Source organism: Rousettus aegyptiacus, unplaced genomic scaffold (assembly GCF_014176215.1).
Source record: "Rousettus aegyptiacus isolate mRouAeg1 unplaced genomic scaffold, mRouAeg1.p scaffold_m13_p_8, whole genome shotgun sequence".
NCBI classification, from domain to species: domain Eukaryota; kingdom Metazoa; phylum Chordata; class Mammalia; order Chiroptera; family Pteropodidae; genus Rousettus; species Rousettus aegyptiacus.
The window spans coordinates 43,026,266-43,050,387 of NW_023416311.1; the positions used below are offsets into that span (position 1 = coordinate 43,026,266).

The following is a 24,122-nucleotide window of genomic DNA, read 5'->3' on the forward strand; positions in this document are numbered from 1 at the left end:
CCACATATACATTTTCCCTCACCCAGATAGACAATGAGATTTTTAAAGGCAGGAATCATGTTGTATCTATCATGGTAGCCCTATGCCTGGCGCATGCTTTGTATATAGCACAGCCTCAGTAATGCTGTGTGTGGAATGAAGTATACTACTTTAAATATTTATGTTATTATGCTGTTTTTCAGAATAAAGTTGAAAGTCTGTTTCTTCTAAGTTGTCCATAGGCATTTGTTTTTAATGGCAGCAATCTTCCTAGAACTAAATGATAAACATTATGACTGCAGTTGCTTAACTGTTAAAGAAAACCAGAGCTAGACAGTAGGTAAAGCAGTAAAAACTGACTATATTCAGGACTATTACCATAGGGGAAAAGAGACCTCAGTACTTAACTGGGCTTAATCTGAATGCAGCATGGACCTGTGGGAATTTACAGCCAAGGAGCAGGGTAGGGATCGGTGGGTGGAAAATTACTAAGGGAAAATATCAGGAGTGAGGGAGATTCTAGCTAAACCGACTTGACAGGATCTTTGCTGAAGACAGGCCAGGAAAATCAGACATCACCTGGAGGGCAGTGGTGGATGAGGAGCCTGCTTAGTTAGTGAGAGCGATCAGGCATAGACAATGAGGGATTCTTGTTGAATGGACCGAGCAGGGTTCTCGCAAAAACTAGACTTTACAAGGAAGTGCATGGATAGGCCTAGAAAAGATCCAGGAGCCTGAATGAAGTTTGGTCAAGCAAAAAATCTTGTCACAATCTAGAGAAAGGAGACCACAATAAACTATAAAAAATAATGCAAGGGAGTTTGGAGTATCATCCTCAAAAAAAAAATACATATCTTGAATCAATAAAAATGTATAATAAGTCATTTATGAGATAGATGGCTTTCACATATTTGGCCAGTAGTATGAATAGTAAATTTTGTTGGGGAGGGGACATAGATAAAAATGTTTTGGGGCCCATAAAGTTTTTATTATTGACAAAATTGGTGCATATGCATCTCTAAAATCTAATGAGACTGTTCTCTGGGGCTTCGTTAATGGGGTGTGTTGGCACAGAAAAGTGAAAACTGGGGAGTTAATAATATTTAATTAATAATATTTACTTTCCATAACTAGAGTCTCAAGGACTACTAGTCTCTAGGCTGCTAGCTAGTCCATAATTTGACTTCCTACGTGGTTATGGCACCTTTAAACACTGTCAGTTGAGTGTACAAACCAAGCTAGCTGCTGCATTAAGGTATATGTGCAGAAAAGAATTTACATGCACTGTCAGGCCAGAGAAAGCTAATGAAAAGCCTCACAATGAACTGCTGCCTGTCAGACGCTTTGAAAACGTTAAGCACCACACAAGTGCCCAGCAGGGCTCCCACTAACATTGTTTTATTGTGCTACCAAATAACTATGGCACTATCATGCCATCCCCCCACCGAGTTTAGCATATCATTTGCATTTACAGTGTAAAGTTGTTATTAAAGGAAGGATATTTTTGCAAGTGCAAATGTTGCATCTTTTCTCTTCCTTCTCTTGTTGTGGCACAGTATTCAAGAACCTGCTGCTCAACCACCTGTTCATGTTTGTTACTGGGAGGGCAATGTTCCTGTCATTAGCTATTTTCTTTCTTTGGTTGTAATACTGCCTCAAACTTATCTAGGCTGATGGACTTCAGAGGAAGCATAGAGTTGGGAACAAAGACCCCAGGAAATGTATGGCACAGTTTTGTATGACTTGGAAAGAATTAGTCTTCACAAGGCCGTGCACATTCTTCCTCTTGAAAGTAAGATCTATAGGGAAGGGAAATTTTGGTTTCTCATCTTTGGGGCATGAGATTTTTAATTTGCCCATTTTAATATGTGGTTAAGCCCTGGAGCTTTCTTTCATTGGACCACATCATCACAAATATCCACTGGGTCAAGAACATTCTTGGGCTCACAGGTAAGCTTAAGAGCATCCTGATGAGGAAATAAAATATTTGGTATAAAGAGCTCTTCTACCCAGCTCTATTCATTTCCAATAGTGGTTTCATTTATGTGAAAAATGGTGTAAAAGATGAAATTATTTGTTTAATTGCCTGTATGATTCATCTGGGGTGCTTGGAGTCTGTGCAATGGTCTTGGTTTTGTTACAATAAGAATGTCTGTGAAAAGCTAGAATCCAGGATATGAGCTAAATGAAGATGGACCAGAATGTCTCCTGCTCTTGCAATCTAAAGTATGCACACCTCTGCCATCAGCAAGGAAAGAACTAGAAAAGAGAGAGAGAGAGAGAGAAAGAAGAAAAAAGTGAAGAGGATAAGAATTGGACAAAGAGGGGAAGTAGAGACATCACCACCATGCTGGCTAGGTAGAGCCACACTTAATACATAGGACAATAACAAATGCTGCAGATTGGAGGTTAAATGCAAGAATCGCAGGTCTGGTACTTCTTCTAAGTAGGAGAAAAGAGGTAGGCTAAGTGAATCAGATCTACATTTACACCTCAGCTATCCTGGGCTGTTACAGAAGGTTCTAGTTTCTTTGAAGTCTCCTACGCCATTTGGGAGGCACTCTGGAGGAAACATGGGATTTTCAGCCACCAGGATCAAGAAACTGAATTGCAAATGTACAGCACAGGGAATATGGTCAATAATAATGTAATAATGTTGTATGGTGTCAGATGGGTACTGGACTTATCAAGGTGATCACTTCTTTGGGTATATAAATGTTGAACAACTATGGTGTATACCTGAAACTAATATAATATTGTATGTTAGCTAAATGTTAATAAAAATATCTTTAAAAGAAAAAGAAACTGGACTATCGGAAGGAAGATAAAAGCTGTTGCTATACAAGGGGCACAGAGCATACTCCAGGGTGGAGGACATGAAACACAGAGGATCTCTTTCAGGAGACAGAACTGGTCATTGGAGAAGAGCGGGGGACGGACTTTGTCAGGGCCGTGGTGGTTTAGAAATTTTAAAAGTTTAAGTCAATTGATGACAAAACCTGTCAAAGATATCATAACAAAAGAGAACTACAGACCACAGATGAGCCCAGGCATCTTAGATGAAATGTTTGTAAGCAGAAACCAGCAGAACTTTAAAAGAATAGACTTCCTTCCGGGAAGGCAAAGGTAGTTCTATACTAGGAAATCTGGTAATGAAATTCCCCATATTTCTCAATGGAGTGAAACCATTTAGTCATCTCTACTGGTGCTAAAAAAGAATTTGATATAATGTAACATATTCATTATAATTTCTTAATGTATTTAAGATATACTTCCTTAATGTATTTAAGATATAGATAAAAGATTAGCATCATGCTTAATGGTGAGACAAAAAACTCCTGTTAAATTTAGGAATAACACAAAGATGCCCATTAAGTACTCTTAGTTCACACTGTCCTATGTAAGTATTAATTAATGCAAAGATAAGAAAAGGAAATAAAGGCCTAAAATAATAATTAGTTGCAGAAGATTTGAGTCTATATTTAGAAATTCCATGACAATGAGTTGCTGTGCCATTAGAAAAAGACAATTCAGTAAAGTGGGTATTACGAATGTAATGAGAAAGTTAATAGCTTTCTATATACAGATATCAGTTTAAAATATAATTTAAAAAATCTCATTTACAGTAACTATAAACACAAACTATTCAGGAAATTATCAAAGAATGGATGGGAATGGATAGATCTACACCTCTCATACTCTCTGAGAACTACTTTTATAGTTTTTTAATTTTTAGCCTATAGTTTATGTACCAAGTAAAGTGGAAAAAAGGCCCCTGAAGCTAAGCTGACTTGTCTCCACGACATTTTGAAAAGGGAGGAGAACTCTACCTGAGTCCAGATCCCAGAGGCCTGACTTGCTCACTGACTGTGACCTGCATGAATAACAACTCTTCTCGACCTAATTATTTTCAGGGTTTAAGAAAAAGAGTGGGTGTGTGTACTGAATCAAATGTGAACTGGGAGTTCATAGACGTGTCTTACTTGACTTGCTTGAAATTAGTTTTAATTCGTAGCCAAAATTGGGATTCTTCATATAAAAATCTGCATTCTCAGCTCCCTCTAAAAATTGTACCATCTGACATTACAGGGCCGGCCTCTCCCACTGCTCCAATTAGCTGCAGCTGCAGAAGCTGTTGCCCCTTCTCTCAGAGCCTGGCTCCCGTTTAAAAGACCCTGCCCCCACCCCCTGCCCCAACCACCATAGTGTTGCTGGCCTGATTATTTACCTGATCAGCTGATCCTGAAGTCATTCAGTTGTAGCCCTTGGTCATTCTGTAAGTCTTCTTTCATTTTTATGAGTTAAAGATTCTAAAATTCAGTCCAGCTGTCCGTCTAGAAAATATATTCTTTTCCATATTACTTAAAAGCCTGGGCATTTTGAACTAATGTAGGTGTAGAAAGCTCTGGCCCTATGCTTTTCTTTCTTTTTCCATTTGCTTGTAGCAGACCATCCCGGGTTACCATGGTGATTACCATCCCTTAATGATACGCTGCTAACACATGGGGGAATGTAATTTTCTTTAAGCTCAGTGGAAAGTAGTGGAAGAACAGTAGTAGGTATAAAAGCTTTCTCTCTCCCTCTGTCCCTAGGTGCTCCTCAGTCACCACAAAGAACAAGAGCAGGCTGCTGATCAATCTCTCCAGACAAATCAACATGAGAGCTGCTGTCAGGATTTAAATCCTTTCCCTGGTTCCCAGTGCACATGTGGGAACCCTGAGAAAGCCTATTTTCAACCCCCTAAAAAAGTGTTCTGCAGCAAATCTCTTGGGACTTAATTAAAATAATCAGTTTTCACATCCCAGGCTTTCGACACTAACCTCCCACACAAAATGAGCATCCCACGTGCACATACTCAGAGCGAGTGACATCTTTAACTGCACGCTCTCCTCCTGGCAGGGATCCCATGGTCTGCGTTTGGCCCTTTCTGACAAAACTGAGGGCAGAGAAAGATAATCCATAGCCCATGGACCTGCCCAGACCTTCCTGGTCTGACTTATGAGGTGTTAGAGGTTCTGACTGCGTCCAGGGAAATGGGAGAATTCATTCCCTCTCTCATTCATAAAACCCTGCAGCACCCAGGGGCTCACTCCCTGGGAAGTCACTGTGAGAAGCAGGCTGAATCTGCCCGATGCTGACCTGGCTTACCAGCACTTTGAAATCTCTAACTCCTAAGGTCCATTTTTTAAAAATTGACATATAATTGACATAAAAGATTATATAAGTTTAAGGTGTCTAAGGCATTCTAAGGACGATTTTAAAATCGTAGCTGAATAAAAAACTTGGCAAATAAAAGACTGAATTTTTTAAAAAATGTATTATTGTTATTCATTTTATTGTGGTAAGAACACCTAACATGAGATCTACCCTCTTAACAGATTTTTAAGTGTACAATACAGTTTTGCTATCCCTAGGTACAATGTTGTAGAGTAGATCTGTAAAACATATTTATTTTGCACAGCTGACACTTTATACCCATTTTCCCCTCCCTCTGAGGTTGAATTTTAAGAAATGAGTTAATAGACTAGAGTCGCCTCTGCAGGACTTACGCTCTCCTTTCCTCTATGCTACCCCTTCAAATTTCCATACAGTTAAAATTTGATTAAAGTAACTAAGTAGGTATATGATAAAGCAAGTAGAATCTAGGTGATACATAAACAGAGTGTCCACCGTAAAGTGATTTCGACTTTTCTATACATTTAAAATTTTCATAATATTGGAAAATAAATAAATGGCTGAAGTAGAGTTTACACATAGGTTGCCCACAGGCCACGTAAGATACAGAGACATGATTTATTTGGCCATCAAGGAATTTTTTTAATTGTATAAAAATCTGTATTTCTAGTTTCTCTAGAAAAATCAGGAGCTCTGAAGGCATCAATCCCTACATTCTTGCATGGACACAGTTGGCTGAAGCTGGGGAGTGGCTGTCCCCTTTCACTGGGGAATGTCCTCTCCACTTGGACGCAGGCCCCACTAGATACACACACTCACTTACGTTACTTGAATGGGCCAGCTTCTCAGTGGACGACATTGACTTAGAGCAACCTCAAAAGTAGGGGAAGATGGAGGAATCATAAAAGGACAGCTTAACTCTGTGTGAGTGTCTGTGCACACATGCAGCTGGCAGAAAGAAGCAGTCCTGCACCTTTGTCTTGATTTAGTACGGTCAGGGGGCAAAGCCTCTTCTTGCCCCATTCTACTCACAGCCTCCTGAGATTCTGCTCAGTGCCATAGCACGAAGCTAAGTGGGCAGAGTAGCCCATCAACAGGCCTGGGTAAGGCTGTATCAAAAGAAAAGTCTTGGGACTAGCTGAGCAAGGCTGAGTTTATCTAAGAATGTTTGCCTTCTGAATAAAATGCCTCAGTGAACTAAACAGACTGTCTCCTATCAACTTGTCGCCATCATCATTTATCATAAAGCTTTGTTGTGAGGTGCCAGGCAAAGAGAGCCATGCTGAACTCAGGTGGCCTAGAGCCTAAATTTGATCTGTGCGTATCATAATGGGGAAATTCTATCACTTGTTTTCCTTTCTGGCATAAAGAAGGTCTGTGGAGGTTCTTAGAGGCAGATGGATGCTTGTTGCTGTGTTTGGTGATCTCCTAAACTGATTTTTCCTCCTCTTTCGCCTTTTCCTTTCAGGGATCCACACTTGAAAGAATGCCTTCACTGGGGCATGCTGCGCCCCCCGAGGTCTGTTCTGGGTTGGGAGGTCCTAGGGTGGGAGCCATGTCTACTAAATCTGTTATCTCAATAGTCAGTTCATTGTGAGCGCTGTCGGGAGCTTAAAGCATCCTCATGGGAGATAACAACGAGAGTGAACTCAGGTCCCTTTGTCCTTCTTACTCTTCCTCCAGGGCTTTTCATTGAGCTCTGTCTTCATTGACCAACTGTCCTTATGTGATCTGACTCCTGCTTATCTTCCAGCCTCATGTCGTCCTGTTCTTCTTTCCCCTTCCCATGCTCTGGCCACACTAGCGTCATCCTATTTCTTGAACACCCACAGCTTGTTCCCACCCGGGGCTGCTGCATAAAGTGCTCTTCCCTCCACCTGGACCACTCTGCTCCCAGCTCTTGGCCTGGCTGGCTCCTCCTCTTCATGTGGACTTTGGGTCACACACCAGCTCCTCAGAGGTCTTTCACAACCACCTTTTCCTTCCCCTCATGCCCAGTTTCTAGTACATGACGTCCTCATTTTTTCATTGTAGTTATTATGTAAAGTTATTTTTTTTAGGGTTTGCCTCTTCCACTTCAATGCAAGCACCACAAAAGCAAGGACCTCGTCTCTTTTTCACCATAGAACCCCCCCATTCCTAGAACAAGCGTTTAATCCACAAACATACACGTCCAGGAACACAAGGGAATTCTAACAATTGTGAGGCTGCAGGCTTTCAGATAAATACTGTGAAACAAAATGCCTACACATACATTTAATGTTCCCCCGATTTGGGCTTGCCTTTCATGATGGGCTTTGGTTGTTTGTTACCTCTGGATGCCAGTATTAAAACTGGGCAAGGAAGGCTGAGATTTGATGGTTTAATTTATTTCCTTAATTATTACGATTTTACAAAATGGCTTTGACTAGTGACACAAAAGGCAAGGTTGCCACCTACTGTTTAGATGTGTAAATGTGTGACATTAGGAGTACCTTTTTTAAAAATTGTATGAGTCTACAGAAAGTCAAACTTCCACAACTGCTATACCACAGACCAGAATATACCAAGGGGGCATAATTTCCCACACAGTATCTCTGAAGAGGCCCTAGAGGGATTCTTTCCATTCTCACGGGCTTCTGCCAAAACTTGGGATACTTTCTTAGTTACTAAAGAAATATGAAACATAAAAGAGAACTGTCTAGCTCAGTTTCACAAGGTAGCATATTCTCCAGACTGTGCTTTTTAAATTCCACATGCTTCCCCGTCAAGGTGTGCTGCTTATAAAATAAGTAAAATCAGTGTTACAGAAAATAGCAACCTACCATTTCAGCTGCTTTTCGCTCTGGCGACATAGGGAAGGATGTACCCTTTAGGTTCAGAAACACGTGAGCCATTCAGATACCTAACTGGATGTGACCAAGCATAAGACTTACCTGCACTGAAAAATCTTGGTAGCCTTTGGTTGGGTATTTATCATTCCCAAGCAATGCCGAAGACTGCCGAGACAAAAAGAAGCTGTGGAAAGTGGCGAGATGAGGGTGGTGCCAAGGGGAACCATTTCATAAAGAGCCTGGGTTATAGGCTCCTAAGATATGGCTTCAAGAAACTGGGTTATTAGAAATGATGGGAAATGGGTGCTGAGCTGAGCTGGTGGATAGAAATAACCTTGGGCACCAACCTATCCATTCTTTTATTATTTCACTTTTCTTGAGACTAAAAATAGATCACTGCAAACAAGTCAGGAATGGTTTATATCTCATGCTACAGCTTTTGCTGTATTTTTATGGGCGTGTTAAGAAATGCTCTCCTAACCTTGACAAATTGTCATATTCTTTTGGTTCTAACCATCTGGTCTGTGCTCTCTATATTATCTTAATGCATACAGTGTTCTATTTTTACTTAAAAAATATTTTCTAAGATCAAATAGAATAAGTATGAAATTACAAAGACAGAGTTAGATACTTTTTGGAAATGACCTACTCAATGCAGGAATATTTTTTTCTTTTTTGTCATCCTGAGAGATCTAGGCTCTAATTAAATCTCTTTAATGACAAGGAGCTCACTCACCACATCATGATGCAGCAATTCCATAATTAAAGGACGGATCATTCTATATCCATTTACTCCTGTAATTGATATTTATTTAGCACCTACTCTGTCAGGCACTGTTCTGGGACATTTGAGTCTAGTGGTGAAGAAGCTGAACTAGTGCCTGAACATACAGAAGTTACGATCTGCTTCCCTGTAACTCTCCTGTGGCTATGTGCAATCGGAAGCAATATAGAACAAGACCATTATCTTTTTCCCATGTGAGAGTCCTCTAAAGCTGGTAGAGAACCTTTATATTTTCCCCTACCAACACAGCTTATGAAATCAGTGTGGATTCCACAGCTGCAAGCAGGCAAACGAATGAACAAAATCCCTGGCCAAAAATGGATCCGTCTGAGCGAAATGGAACAGCTCGGAAAATTGAAGGGAGAGTGGAAGAATCAGGCTTGGAGAGAGCAGAACAAAAGACAGCTTTGGGGATCTAAATAGCAGGAACCAATGAGCAGGTTTTTCCAGGTGCTGCTATTGTTTTGGCAACAATTATTTTCAGTTTTTTGTCCCTCTGATAAAGATTCGAACGACAAGAAGAGCTGGCCCAGTGTGGGTGCCATGTCCACCCCATCTGATACATGCCTACCCCATGCTGGGGTGGCAGTGGTATTTCTTCATGTCCACACAGAATGTAGCTAATGAAGTAAAGCAAAGAAAGATCGAGGAACTGCTGCCAGAAGGAGGAGGAGGAATGAATGCTGGAGGCAAAACCAACAAATGATCACCACAGTTGCCATCTTAATCACCATCGTGTGGGCAGACAGACAACTTGGAGACAGAGATGCAAAGGGAAACCTGGAGGTCCCCCCTTAGAAAGTGACACTCTGCTGCTGGGCATCATAGATTGATCTCGCCTTTCTGGTAATAATCTCCAGGTCTGCTTCACCTTCTCCATCTGATCCTCAGGATGACATTGATGACCTCACCCCTGTGGGTCTCGTTGCATCTTGGATTCATTTTCCCTGGGAGGCACAGGAGGCACCCGGCTGCCTTCCTGGCAGAGTGATGACGGAGACTCACCTGTGCTCTCAGCTCTGCCTTTTGAAACCTGCCCGCTGGGTCCAGCCCAGGTACTAACACTGCCTCAAATCTTGCCCTTATTTCCAAGCAAGCATGTTTACACACCAAAGTGGTGATCCCCACCCATTCCTCATTTCACTATTTCACCTACGTGCATATCACAGCTGACTGTGTGAAAGCAAATGAGCTTAGGTGTTTCACATGCTTGTTCTTGGGAAACGGTTTTGCTAAAAGTACACTTTCATTTATGCTAGAGGTTAATGTTGAGACTATTTATATACTTTCTAAGATACGGGAAAAACCTTTAACTCTCTCCAGTATTCTGGCAGCACCCCACTTTTTTTTTTTTTTTTTTTTTTTTTTGAGATTACTACAGTATTTCAGATCTCATCTGCAGGCTCCTTAGCGCTTTGGAATAGAACTCACTTGGGCCCAGTGTCATACATAATCTTAAAGCTGCCAGCTGTGCTTGCTCTTGCATTCACATGGCCCAGTCTAATTTGAACACCAGTCTCCTTGTTAGAAGAGGCCAGAGAGAAATTGACTAGATCCGCCTTCACTCTGCAGAACTGTGTAGTGTTTAAAAGAGCAAGGGCTTTGCAACCAGAAATACCTGGGTTTAAGCTCTATTCCTGTCTCGTACTAGTTTTGTGGCCTTGGTTCAGTTATTTACCTATTCCACGTCTCTGTAGTGAAGAAATGAAAAGCCTTTTCAAAAATGAAACACTAAGAGAGCAGCAATTATAGGAAGCAGCTACAACCCAAGAACTGGGGGAATCACTGGCAGAGTTTGAGATTGTTAAAGTTTAGGGCGTGAGGAGAGGCCCTGCAAAGCTGAGCTCAGACCTCTGATAAGGGTCACTGCTCACTCAGCTGCACCGTTGCCTCAGGAGCTTGAAGGACACCCTGTGGGGTGAGACCCAGACCTCTGAGGAGGGGGCACTGACTAGCTGGTGCTGAGATCTCTAGGGAATGCAATGGTGCTGGTTCTGTGAATGTTGGAAAAATGCAAACCAGAAGCGACTGGTGCTACTAAGACAACCTGCTGCTGCCCCTGAGATGAAAAGCCATTGCTAGGATGCGGCTGACAGGAACAATAAGACAAAAGGAACAGGAAGTACACAGGGAGGAGTGTGTCCCTTCTTCCTCCAGCCTTGTAGTCTCTCGCTTGTGCCCCTTATTGGCAAAGCCTAAAAGGGATCCAGTTGATAAAGGAGAACTGAGGTTTGTGGATTCTTCCCTAGCCTCAGAATCACAGAGCAGACTATAAATGGGTGGGTTTGATGCTGGAAAACAATAACAATAACTGGCCACTCCTTTGGCCACTCAGCATCCACAGGCACCTTTCTTCCACACAAGAGCTTCCCCGCAGACATCCACACATGGAAAACAACTTCAGGTTTCTGTTTGACTAAATGCAACTTCCTTTACACCGAGGATGTCCTCAACCTCATTGTATCTCAATGTCCCAATAACCCTCAAAGTCTGAGTAGTCACTGTATCTACCTCTGGGAGACAGTCATATCCATCTTTGAGCTATCTTAGTTATTCTCAAATTCAGTCTCATCAGAATATTCTACTACCGAAAGACTAAATTGTCTTACATAAAATAGTATGGGGAAGAAGAAATACAAAATTAGTTTATGTCAGTGGTCAACAAACTCCAACCTATAGGCCAAATCCAAATTAAAATAAAAAAATTTATTAAAACACAGCTGCATCCATTTATTTACATATTACCTACAGCTGCTTTCAGATTACAACGGCAGAGTGAGTACTTGCAGAAAGGACCACATGGTCCGCAAAGCCTGAAATATTATCTGGTCCTTTACAGAAAATTTTACTGTTTCTCTCCCTCTCTCTCTCTCTCTCTCTCTTACTGTCCTATTCCAAGATTTCTATGCTCTCAGAACCTAAGCTAGTTCTTTACTTGAAGTAGCCCAAATATTCATTCTTGAATGACAAAATGATTTCATAGGTGTCTGAACCCTCAGTGGTTCTGCATTTTTTTTTTTAGTTGTGGAGTTTTCCATTAACTTTTGTTATTGGTCATGGAAGTGCTAAGGTACACCCCCAGAGAAGCCCCTGAGTTCTGAACATGGTCCTCCCTACCTTCATTTTATAACTGTAATACAATTGGCCCTTGGTGATCAGAATCAATCATCCCAGCCAGTAGAATAATCTTTTTTACCTATTGATTGAGGGACATGAAGACCCCAAAATGACCAGGTAGCAGTCTCATTTTTCAATTCAATGGAAACATTGGTGTATACCCCAAAGGAATCATTCTTCCCTTCAAACCAGTACAGAAAACTATTGTGGGGATGGGAGGCAAAAATTCTGCAAGAAGGTTATTGTATGTAATAGTGAGAAGAGACACTGCCTTATCTACCCCTTGATTCTTTGACCCACGTATGTTGGCTGTGAATGAAAGAGCGCCAAATATTAGTTACTGATCTAAGCAAGAACTGTCTTTTATAAGAGAGAACCCCATACTTTTAGGATATTGTATTTTAACTGGCACTGTAACCTGGATTTAAGTCTCATTAGAATATTCTACTACCGTTCTATTGGGCCAGCTGCTTCTGGGTGATGGGAAACATGGTAAGATAGAGAGGCATCTGGTGTGTAGTATCTTCCATACAAACTGACCAAAGGCATCAGTGTTAGTGACAGGTCAGGCAGCTTCCAAGTCAGGGGCATTCACTGTGTCCTCGGGCAAATAAAGGAGGCCAGCTTAGCCAAACATCCAATGACTACACTCAATCTCCAGCCCTACCTGGGTGTTCTTTGTGCTTCTTGCTTTTCTTTATTTTTTTCTCTTGAACTAGTCCTCATATGAATACTCTCCTCCTGGGCCTCTCCACACTGCTGTCAAAGGCTTCTCAGACCAAGAAGAGTTTTCTGTGCTGGAACCCAAGAGGCTTCCAAGCCACAGAGGGACTTCTTCTTGCTGAACAGCATAGGCAATGCTTTCTAGACCGCTATGGACCTCGTGACAGCTGTATCCCAATTGGCCTAATTCTCCTTGGCTGTTCAGCCAGAAAAGGGTATCATGGGCCTAAAACAGTGTCAATTCTTTCTCTTGGGGACAGCGACTGGGTCAGGATGAGGCCTGCCTAGTGTGCCTACACCCCAGGTATGCAACACCTAGCTCCATGGCCCTTGTCCAACCCTTTCTTTAGCATTTAATGCAATATAGTTGACGTGAATTAGATCAAATCTAATTTTAGTCATTTCCTCTAAAGTCATACTTAGTGAAAGTAATTCCAGTACATAATTATTAAAAGAAACCCCAGGGTTTCATCGGCCCCAAACAATCATGACAAAGTGGGATCCTGGAAAGGAACAACAAGCAAGATTCTGAATAAGCTAAAATAGTAAGGGTTAGTGATTAGTAAGTATGTATGTATGTAAGCATGTAAGTGCTTTTTAATTAAATAAGAGCAATAATGTTTGTGTGTCGAGAATTTTGAATAAGGTCCCAAGTTTATAGCTGGTTTTTAGTTTTTATGTAAAAGGAGTTTTAAATTTTCTATTTGAGGCTAATTTGTTTGGCATTTAAACAGAGAAACACTTAAAATTATCCAAGTAACAGTTCCTATATTTCTTTGGATTCTATGAATCATTGGGCTATAGAACCAGGGCAGGCCTGGTAGGAAGTCAGAAGCCAGTTCCAATTGTTTTCTTAACATTACCTAATCCACTGTGTGTGACCCTGGGCTTAATTTCTCTGGGCTTCAGTTTTTTCATCTACAAAATGAAATTATTGGTAGGTCTTTTTCTTTTTAAAAGTATGGTATGAAATGACAAGTGATAAAATTTCATATGATGTGACTGATAAAAGGATAAGGCAGGGACTGAATTAGCTATAGACAACCATAACTTTCATATTTAAATTCAAACTCTTTTGAGCCTAATAGATCTTTTAAATGCTCAAGATAAAACAACTTTCAATTCATCTGATATAAATATGATCTATCTGCTCTGAGTACATCTTGTTTTTATTTCTCCAGACAACAAGGCAAAAGATTACTCTGATATTTACTGGTAGGAGAGAAATTCAATCTAGGTGCTGGCAGCCAGAAGCACATGTCTGGTTACTATAAAATCCATACAGTCTACTCCAATTACTCTGAGGGGGTTTCAGTGGGGTTTGTTTGATTCTCTATCTTGTCATGGCTGGGTTGGAATGCCTCTTTCAATAATAAACAGTGACTTCTGATACTCAACATAGTCTAACTTGAAATATGAGTAAGAGGATGGAGCTAGAGAAAGGTAAAGAGAGAAAAAAATGATCTAGGATGAAGGGTGTCCTTGTTAGTTTTATTCGTGTGTTGGGATCTGGTCCAACACTCCTCTTAGAAGCTCAGACACTTGGAAAGGAAAGCACAGACTAGTGTGAGAAAAGTACAGCCCATTCATTTCTCGTCTCGAGGTGCTTGGTCATGCTGAGTACGTGGATCCAAGGAAGCCAGACACGTAGAGCAATGCGAGAGGGACAAGGAATGACTTGACTGAATTCTGGAAATCTGGTCATGAGTTTACATTGTTTGTGAAGGACAGGGTCTCTGAGTCAGACTTCCTCACCGAGGACCAGGGCGCCCAAGAGGCCAAGTGGGGATTGGATTTTGAGTTCCTGAGTCTGGATTAAGAATTCAAAAGTGACCAGTACAGCTGCATAGGGCCTTCTGCTCAGAAAAATCTCATGCTTGAAGTTTAACGCTCTGCGATCGTGCGATCGCCATCTTGAAATTTTTAATAATCTTATTTTTGAATTTGTGTTTTATAAGTGAAGTCAGGTGAGATCATAAAGCAGGAACTTAAGGCCTGGACTCGTAAGCAATCTTGCTTTTCACCACCTGCTCCCTGCTTCTCAGCTGCAGGCTCTCCCAGCAGCCACATGCCCTCAGTAACCACCAGTACCCTGTGCCCCTGGTTGGGGCCTGGGTGTGAGGCAAGTAGGGTTGGGACCAAGCATGCTCATGCTGCATACACACACCACCTGTTGAGTTGTGAGACTGGGTCTCACTCATTCCTCAAGTATCCTTGAGCATGAGGGAGTGCAACATCAAATAACAAATTAAAAACATCATGACGAATCAAGAGAGACCACAAAAGAAGGAAAAAAAGCTTTTTCTTCTGCTTTTTAAATGAGAGGCTCCACGTTTTCATTTTTCACGAGCCCCACAAATTACGTAGCAAACACTGGTGAGAGGGGTAGCTAATAACTGAACAAGGAGTGAACTAGGCTGATGCTTAAATACAGGGGAGAGTAAGAATGAATAACAAATCCATGGGGCAAATATGAAGACCAGAGCTGGGCAATGAGTCATGAAGTTGAAGCAGGGGAAATAAGAGAAAATCAAGGGGGTTGAGATCAAGATGAAAGCATAGGGTATCCTGAATCCAAGTTTAAATAGTGGTTGGTGTTTCAATCTTGTTTCATGCAATTGGCCAAAAATGAGGCCATCCAGTGTTTACTGTGTTCTAAGACCATGTTAGTCCTTGAAAGTGGAAATAAAGGCAGTTATAAATTTTTCTGAATCTGAGAGATCTTACGGAGAGCTGAATTTTTCTTTTAGCCTTCCTATATTATGGAATGAATTACCATAATGAAAATTCAGTTATCAGTTATGCATTTAAAGTGAATGTAATTATTAAAAAGAATGACTGTTATATCTTATAACATTCTTTTCATGTGTGTGTTTTAATCTGTGGGGGAGAAAAAAAAAAGCCTTATAGTTCCTCTCTTAAATATGGTGTCTTTAGTCATACATATGGGAGACATTGATAAGGGCTATTGCTCTTGATAATGAAGGCTTGAAGCCACAAATCAAATTCTCCCCATTCAGAGTGCCACAATCTTGCAACCCTCTCTTGCTCAGCACCTCTTAAGATGTGCTGATTTGGGAAGAGGTGCAATCAGTGTTCAGCAACTCTGCTTATTTTTAACAAAATGGAATTTAATTAAACACAATCTGTGCTCTTAATTTATTCTTCTGAAGCCTTTGTAGTTTCAGAGTTGCTACTGCTAACTACAGGTTAGTGATAGGCAAGTTTTTAACCATAATTTGGAACAGAATTTACTGATCAAAGGGGGAGCAGGGGGAGCAGGGAGGAAGTTTGGGAAAGAAGTAACATCTGTCTTGTCTGACACTTTAAATTTTTATTTATTTAACAAAACTCATATAGTGCTTACCATGGTATCAGGCACTGTTCCAAGTGCTTTATAAATGCTAATTAATTCAGTATTCATAACAATAAGGGTTGACTAGTGTGCCTAGTGTCCATGAAAAAAATGTTTTAATTTTAATTTCTTTAAAGTCAGGAGAAAAAATTGAATATACTACTACTACTACTACTACTAATAGTAATAATAAAATAATAAGGAATTCAGCCTGGATTCATTTGTCTTTATGCACTGTAGTCATAAAATATAACTTTTAATATTATTTTATGGAAAAATGGGCTTGTAAAGGCAAATGTATGTAGGGACCACAAAAATCATAAGATAGTTCTAATAACAATGCTACTATTACCTTAATTTTATAGATGAGAGGACTGAAGCACACTTAAGTGACTTGCCAGTGCTACACAGCTAGTAACTGACAGAGCTGAGACTGAAGTCAGGCGGTCTGCTTCTAGCAGGTGTCCACAGGACACTGTGTTGAGCTATGCCGCCACGCTCACCAATCAAGTATTTCCCATGAGTTTTCTACATAGCTAACAACGCAGTTCTCTACACAACCAAATTTTTTTGTTTTAATAATTTTGGAAGGTCTTCCACACATTTGTTATTTACTTCTTGCCTTATTAGATTATCCTGAGCATAATCTACTCTTTTCCAAGATGACAAAAGCATCCTTATCCATAGATAACCTTATTGAGTATTTTTTGTGTACCTGACACTCTTCTAAGACTTGTTTTACAAGTGTTAATTCATTGAATCCTCACAACCCTATGAGGCATTTAGATATTTTTAGATGAGGAAACTCAAATTAAATTAGGTTAAGCTACATGTCGAAGGTCACCCAGCCAGTTCAATGGAACCCAGGTAGGCTGCCTCCACAGTGGCTCCTCTCAAGCAGGGTAGGGCAGCAGTTTTGCGTTGTGCGATATAGAGTGATGCTCTCCGGAGCTTTATTTCTACTTCTAATTTCTTCAGGCCAAGAAGTTATTTTAAGTCTTGTGTCATCTCTTAAGAGTATGTGTCTTCTCTCTCTCTCTCTCAGGCAATTGGCTGACAATTTTAGCTGTGTTTTGTTTCTAGTACTCACATTTAGCACTTGATAAATTTATGGAGTACCTACTAAGGGCTGTGTTGTTTTTTATTTACTGCTTCCAGTTACTTTAATGAAGAACCAGAGAGCCCATTTTCTTAGCATTCTATGTGTCAAGTAGATCAACATGCGCTGGAGGGAGATGTGCCCCTGTAATCAGCCCTGTGATCCTCATTGCCTTGCCTTGTAAGGGTGATTCAGATAAACTGGGGAATTTTGTTTTTAATGTTCATTTATTTCTTATTTTTCAGCTAAATTTTCAATAGTGAGTGCTGATAAATAACATGATAGATATTATACGTAAGGGAAAAATACTTGGCATATCTTACTTGATTGAACAAGTGGCCTGACAGAATTCATTTGTTAGGTAACTGCACTATCTTTGTGTTAAATTGAATAGTGTTAAAAATTATTTAAGTGGAAAATAAGACTCCATTAGGCTATTCTGGATTAGTTCTCCACTTATGGCTCAATCTTGAATAGTACTAGCTTTGAAGTTGGGAGGGACTCCATCTTTCTACCTATATATCTCTGTGTGTGTCATACACACCACACACACACACACACACACACACACACACACACATTTTTATGTAAGAATAAATGCTTTTTATTTGTTTTGACCCCTGCTCATATCCAAATATCACATTATGTATATTTTAAATTTGGCCTTCATGACTATTTTAGGGTTTATAATCCAACTGAATGTAACTCTAGGATTTGAAGACTGCTTCTTTCTTTACTTTGATTCTTTTCTATTAACCTCATTTCAATTCTTGGCCTTCATGTCCTTCTTAGGAAACACATGCCTGAGACCTTTCCTTTATGACTGGCCCCAGAAGGCTGTGTTGATAGAGAATCATTTTACAAGTCCGCAGAGGCTTGGCAGTTTTTGGGCCTACTGCTTAGTTAGTTGTCATGGAAATACCTAGAGTACTTTGTAGGTTCTAGAATATTAACTGATACTTTGGATAGGAAGAAAACAGGCAAGGGAGGAGTAAATTTCTTGAAATAGCTTCATCTGTTTTTAAAAACAAGTAAAGAACTCTAGACTATTACCTTAGTGAGAGTTTACAAACTGGTGATGCTCAGGTTGGATTTGGGCCATAGACATGTTTTCTTTGGTCTGCATCTTAAACTATAAAACTTTTAAATCAGTTGCTTTTATTTAAAAATCAGGAAATTTCACCACATAATCTCCAGACTTCTAACTTCATTTGAAAATTGGGTGATCTGGCAGAATTGGGTAGCACCTGGCCACTTTAGACAAGGCATAAACACCCCCTACCCCCAATTTGTCACAACCCATCTGTAGTCCAATTGCTTGCTTGCATGCCCTGCCTGTGCCCTGGAGCATTTGATTTTGTATTCCCTACTAGGAGTCAATGAAGGATACAAGCTCAAAAGCTCAGGACCACAGTACCTCTACTTAGTTTCTATAATTGAAAAAATATTGAAAAATAATACATGCATATAAGAATTAAAACTGCGTAGAAACATGGACAATGAAAAGTATAAATCTGGTGACCTCACTGATCCAACAATTTCCTTTCCTTTTTCTGAGAAATAATACTGGTAATAGTTGATTTTGATATTTTCTATGAATAGGATTTTTTTTAACCAACTGGGGTTATCTACTTTTTGTAAGGCTGTATGTATATACAAATACTGGGTTCCACACATGCGCACGAGCAATGTAATATATTAAAGTAATTATCTGTATAAATTTCCAAATATTAAAGAAAAACTGATTTGTAATTATTTGGCTTATTACCTTCGCTAGTCATCCTTTCGGCTCTTTTCTTCATGGAAGGAATTCATCCATTCAGTAGACATTCATTGAGTTCCGATTATGTTCAAGACACTCTGTGAGGCAAAGTAGAAAATACAGAGATGAATTGAAAACAAAATCAACAACATTAACATAAGAAAAAAGTGATTAATTTTTTTTCCAAAAGCAATGAGGTAAATGTATCGAATTTTGAATTAAGCATGCCCATTTTCCATAGACCAAGTCTAAGATCAGAAGTGTTACAAAAGTCCTAGAAATAATCCAAACCTGAAAAAATAAATTAAAAGAAGAGGTTCAGCTAAATGGGGAGGATGTGGGTAATGCAGAGTTGGTAGGAGATGGATCACGCGAGGTGAGGTACAAAGGAGAACTTACTGACAAAGCATGACTTCCCAGAATAAAGACCTGCAGGCATTTGGTATATTCAGATAAAACCACACTGGATATATTACTGTAATTCCTATTCTCTCTCAAGTAGATTTCAATGATAATTTTGCTAAAATGAAATTAAGAGAGCTACAAAAGTAAAAATAAAATTAGAGATGTACTCATAAGAGATTTAAAGAGAAAGAAATTTTGCCTTTAATGTCTTGTATCTTACTTAGTTGGAAACAATAATTTCTTCTTGTTGAAAACTCTCCTTGAATTACAGAATGGTAAAAGCTTTAAGGAAATAAACAACAGAAAACCTATATGGTTATCTTAAGTGCTTTTTTCCTCCTGTAGTTTTTCAGACAGTCGGGGCTTCTTGGAAAGAATAGAAAATATTCATTTGTTACAAATCTGTGGTTGCTTCTTGATGAAACCTTATGGGGACCTATAGCACACTCGAGAGTTCTTTCCAAAGGACTATCACCCTTCAAAAATCCTTTATTTTGATCTCCAGACACCTGATACATTTATATGCTCAACATGGATAAGGAGTTAAGAGTTATGCAGCTCTAGTTTTGACATGTATAGTGGCTATGTAAGATATTAACACTGGATGAAGCTGGGTGAAGGGTATATGGGAACCTCTGAACTATTTTTGTGATTTCTTGTGAGTCTTAAACTATTTTGAAACATAAAATTATTTAAAAAATGGTCATGCAACCAATTTTCATTTTTGCTTTGGAATGTATTTTTTTCCTTGAATGCTTCAGTTAGAAGTTCTAATTTAAAAACTTCCTACTTAAATGATTTTATGGATTAATGCTAATTAAAATGTCAATGAAATTGTTTGAATTTACTCAAGCAAAAATATTCCTTATTAGAAAAGCATTTTATTCTCTCTCGAGTCACCTAGGCTAGATTTCTTTAATGACAAACTTCATCAGATAATTGGTTAGTTTTAATTTCTTTTTTCTTTACTTTAGAACTTTAGATATAAATGTGTCTCTCATAATAATCCCATAAGTCTACATTTTTCCTTTTATCTAAACAGTATATGAATAGAGCTGTTTGAAATATCAGCAGCACCATAATCAACAACTACTTATTGGTATTACTTTAAGAGTTTTTCTCTCCTTAACATGTTATATCGGTCTATGAATGTGTTATGTCACATAAGTTATATAAAATCAATTAATGTCCAATTAAAAAAATTCTGTCTATTAAAAATGGTATAAATTCACTTATAAATAACATTACAGTCCACTTAAAAAATCATACTATGGTCTCTAAAAAAGGACTTACATGCTCCAGGGGATGTTCAGGTTGATTCATACTAATTGTCTAAATTTGAAAAACTAAGATGTGATCCAAAACAATGGTAGTATCAATATACCTGTGCCAATGGTCTTCAAAATTCATTTAGCCAACAGTTCTCCACGAGAATCTTCATAATAGATTAAGAAAACTTTTCTTGAATTCATATTTCTAATATTATTTGAGGAAGCATGTATCAGTAATTTACATATTTCTATAATTTTCTAAAAAGCATTATAGTCTTGTTAGTAAATCATTGGGGTAATTGTCCATCTTTTTCATTCAAAAGAACACATAATTTCTGGTTAGAAGAGATCTATATGCTATTCAGCTCAACTGACTGCCTACTGCTTAAATCTGCTTTTTAAAATCTTCACAAACATTCTTCTATCTTGAAGTTTCATGCTATGACCTGTAGAGCCTCAGGCTTCCAAAGACAGTGCTTCAAGGGCTGTTGTGGGGAGGAAGTGAAGGGAACTGGGAAAAGTGAATGCCGATCTGGCATGAATCCAGTTCTCTTCATTCACTCATTGAACAAGAGAAACTGAGATAGCACTTCATTTAATTAACCAGCTCTGTGTCAGATTTAATTTGCAGAAAATGTCCATTGCTCAAGGAAGTGACTCTTGAGCTGAGTCTTAAGGATGGGTAGGAGTTAGCTATGCAAAAATATAGTAATTGGGCACACCATTTGAATGACAAAATATGTCACCTTAAATAAACTACAGAGTGAGAGAAAATGTCAAAGTAAAGATCACCAAAAATTTTTCATATAAACAATAAAAAAACTGGCAAAATCCATCAGAATCAACTGTTCCAGAACTTTAGATATTAACCAAAGGCTTCCAGCAATCTGGGGAGTGTTTATTCAAGAAAAATGGCTGAATCTCAGTAAAAACAGTGAGATTTGTGGCATTTTAACTTAGCAATTCCCATCTTCCCTCTCTAGTTCCATGGTAGCCTTGAAAACCAATAGCTTGCAATCACATTGAAAACTGGCAATCCGGCAGCCACTGGAGGTTGCAGAATGAAGCTGGACCTCCTTCAAAGCCTCATTCCCAGAGAATTGCCATCATTTGATTTGTCTGGTGGTTCCCTAGAAGACTGACCATACTTGCGAAGCTGTCTTTATTTGACATGACTCAGAATAAAGCTCATCTAGTGGGAAAAACATTTTCCTCAGGGGTGTTTGTCAAAACACTTTGTGTCAATTGTTTAAATTTGTGGCTGCTTGAGGTAATTGAGCAAGTTAGGATAAACAATAGGCTAACCAAAAGCTTAAAAGAAAAAGATAGGGAATACTATATCCATAGGGACCTTGAAAAGCTCTGACACATTCCTATGAATTTAGAAGGCCAAGTGCAGGCACAGAGCGGTGTATGCCCTGGACTCTGTGCGTGCACAGTAAGCGAAGACTGAGAAAGCCATAAGCTCTTATCTCTGGATGACCCTGAGTGTCTGTGCAAGTGACAAGTGAAGGCTAAGGCAAAATTGTTAATTTCCTGACTGAGTATTAAAGACGTGACTCAATACACACATAGGGCCCCTTGGCAAAGACTGGGAGACCAACTGGTTCTTGGCATTTAAGAAAACCACTGTCCAATCATTGCCTGACCACTAAACTAACTGAGCAGAGACTTTGTAGGCACACATGACAAAGAACACAGACATAATCATTTAGGAAAGTTGCTAAAACAAACAAACAAGTAACAACAAAAGGCAACAACAATACATCCTGGGAAGGGAAAATCTGATTTCTATAGTTGTCACAATTTATTATTTAAATGTTTAGTTTTAACAAAAAAAAAATTTATAAGGTGTGCAAGGAAACAAGAAAGTATGGCCCATAACTAGGGAAAACAAAATAGCAATTAATGAGAACTGTCCCTAGGGAAGACCAGATGTTAAAATCACTGGATAAAGACTTTAAATCAGCTATGGACCTATAAACACATGAAAATAAGCTCAATATCATTAGTCATTAGGAAAGTTCAAATCAAAACCATTTCATACACATTAGGATGCCCATTATAAAAAAGATAGGTAATAAATGTTGGAGGGGATGTGAAGAAATTGATACCCTTATACATTGCTGATAGCAATGTTAAATGGTTCAGCTGCTTTGGAAAACAGTTGGAAGTTCCTTAGAATGTTTAATATAGCATTACTATATGACCCGAAAACTCCACTTCCAGATCTATAACCAAGAGAATTAAAAACATATTAAAGCAAAAAATTTTACATGAATATTCATAGCGTCATTATACACAGTAGCCAAAAAGTTGAAACAACCCAAATGTCCATCAACTGATGAATGAATAAACAAAATGTAGTATAGTCATACAATGAAATATTATTTAATCATAAAAAGGAATGAAGTAGTAATATATGATATAACATAGATAATTTTTATGTTGGTTAATTTTACGTGTCAGCTTGACTGGATCATGGAGTTCCAGGATATTTGGATAGACACTTATTTCTGGATGTGTCCATGAGAGTGTTCCTGGGTGAGATTAGCATTTGGACTGGGAGACTGAATACAGCGGATGGCCCTCCCCAATATGTGTGGGCATCATCCAATCCACTGAGGGCCTGAAATGAACAAGAAGGTGAAAGAAGAATCTGCTTTTCTGCCTGACAGTATGAGCTAAAACATCGGTCTCCTCCTGCCCTTGATTAGGAAATGCACCGTTGACTCCCCTGGTTCTCAGGCTTTTGTGTTCAGACAAAACTATACCACTGGCTCTCCCTGGTCCCCCAATTGCAGATGGCAAATCATGGGATTCTATTTATATGAAATGTCTGAAACTAGCAACACCGTAAAGACAGGAAGTAGATTGGTGTTTCCTCGGGTCTGTAGTGGGGAAAGAAAAATGCGGCATGACTTTAATGGGAATGGGGTTTCCTTCTGGGGTGATAAAAATGTTCTGGAATTACACAGAGGTGATGGTTGCATAATCTTATAAATATACTAATAATCACTGAACTATACACTTTAAAAGGGTGAATTTTATGGCTTGTGAATTATATCTCAATAAAAATAAAATAAGCTACTCACTATTTAGGCCACACTGAATTATGTTAATAATATAAGAAATTGTGCTTTTTAAATATAACCCTATGAAAAGCAAGAGCAGGAAAGGGAGGAGAAAAAAAATCAATGATGATCTCCTATGTATTAGGCATTGTACTGGGTGCTGAGGACATAGAAGGAATAATTTATAGCCCATGCCTTAAATGACTCAGTCAAAAAGTCTAAAAAGGATGAATTATGATACAAATCAAGAAATACTATATAAAAAATGAAAAGAAATGCTGTCAAAGAAAGCATTGTTAAGAGAATGAAAAACAAGCCACGACCTGAAAGAAATGATATAAATTATATATCTGATCAAGAATTTGTATGCAGGATATATAAAGAACTCTAAAAACTCAAAAATAAAAATGAACAATTTAATTAAAAAATCAGCAAAGATTTGAACATATACTTCATCAAAGAAGAGATACAGATATAAATAAGCATATGAAAAGATACTCAACGTCACTAGCCATTAGAGAAATGCAAATTAAAACCATAATGTGATACCACTACAAACCTGTTA

The 24,122-nt window shown here is 38.9% G+C and overlaps 1 protein-coding gene across 1 annotated transcript in view; it reads right to left on the reverse strand.

Annotated features, from left to right (window-relative positions):
* Positions 1–18,813: 18,813 nt before the first annotated feature.
* The window catches only part of LOC118606529 (junctophilin-2-like), a 42,170-nt gene continuing 36,861 nt past the window's right edge, over positions 18,814–24,122 (reverse strand). The window contains exon 2 of the mRNA XM_036225605.1: positions 18,814–18,905. Coding sequence (XP_036081498.1) covers positions 18,896–18,905 — 10 coding nt within the window. The 3' untranslated portion in view covers positions 18,814–18,895. The remainder of the gene's footprint in view (positions 18,906–24,122) is intronic.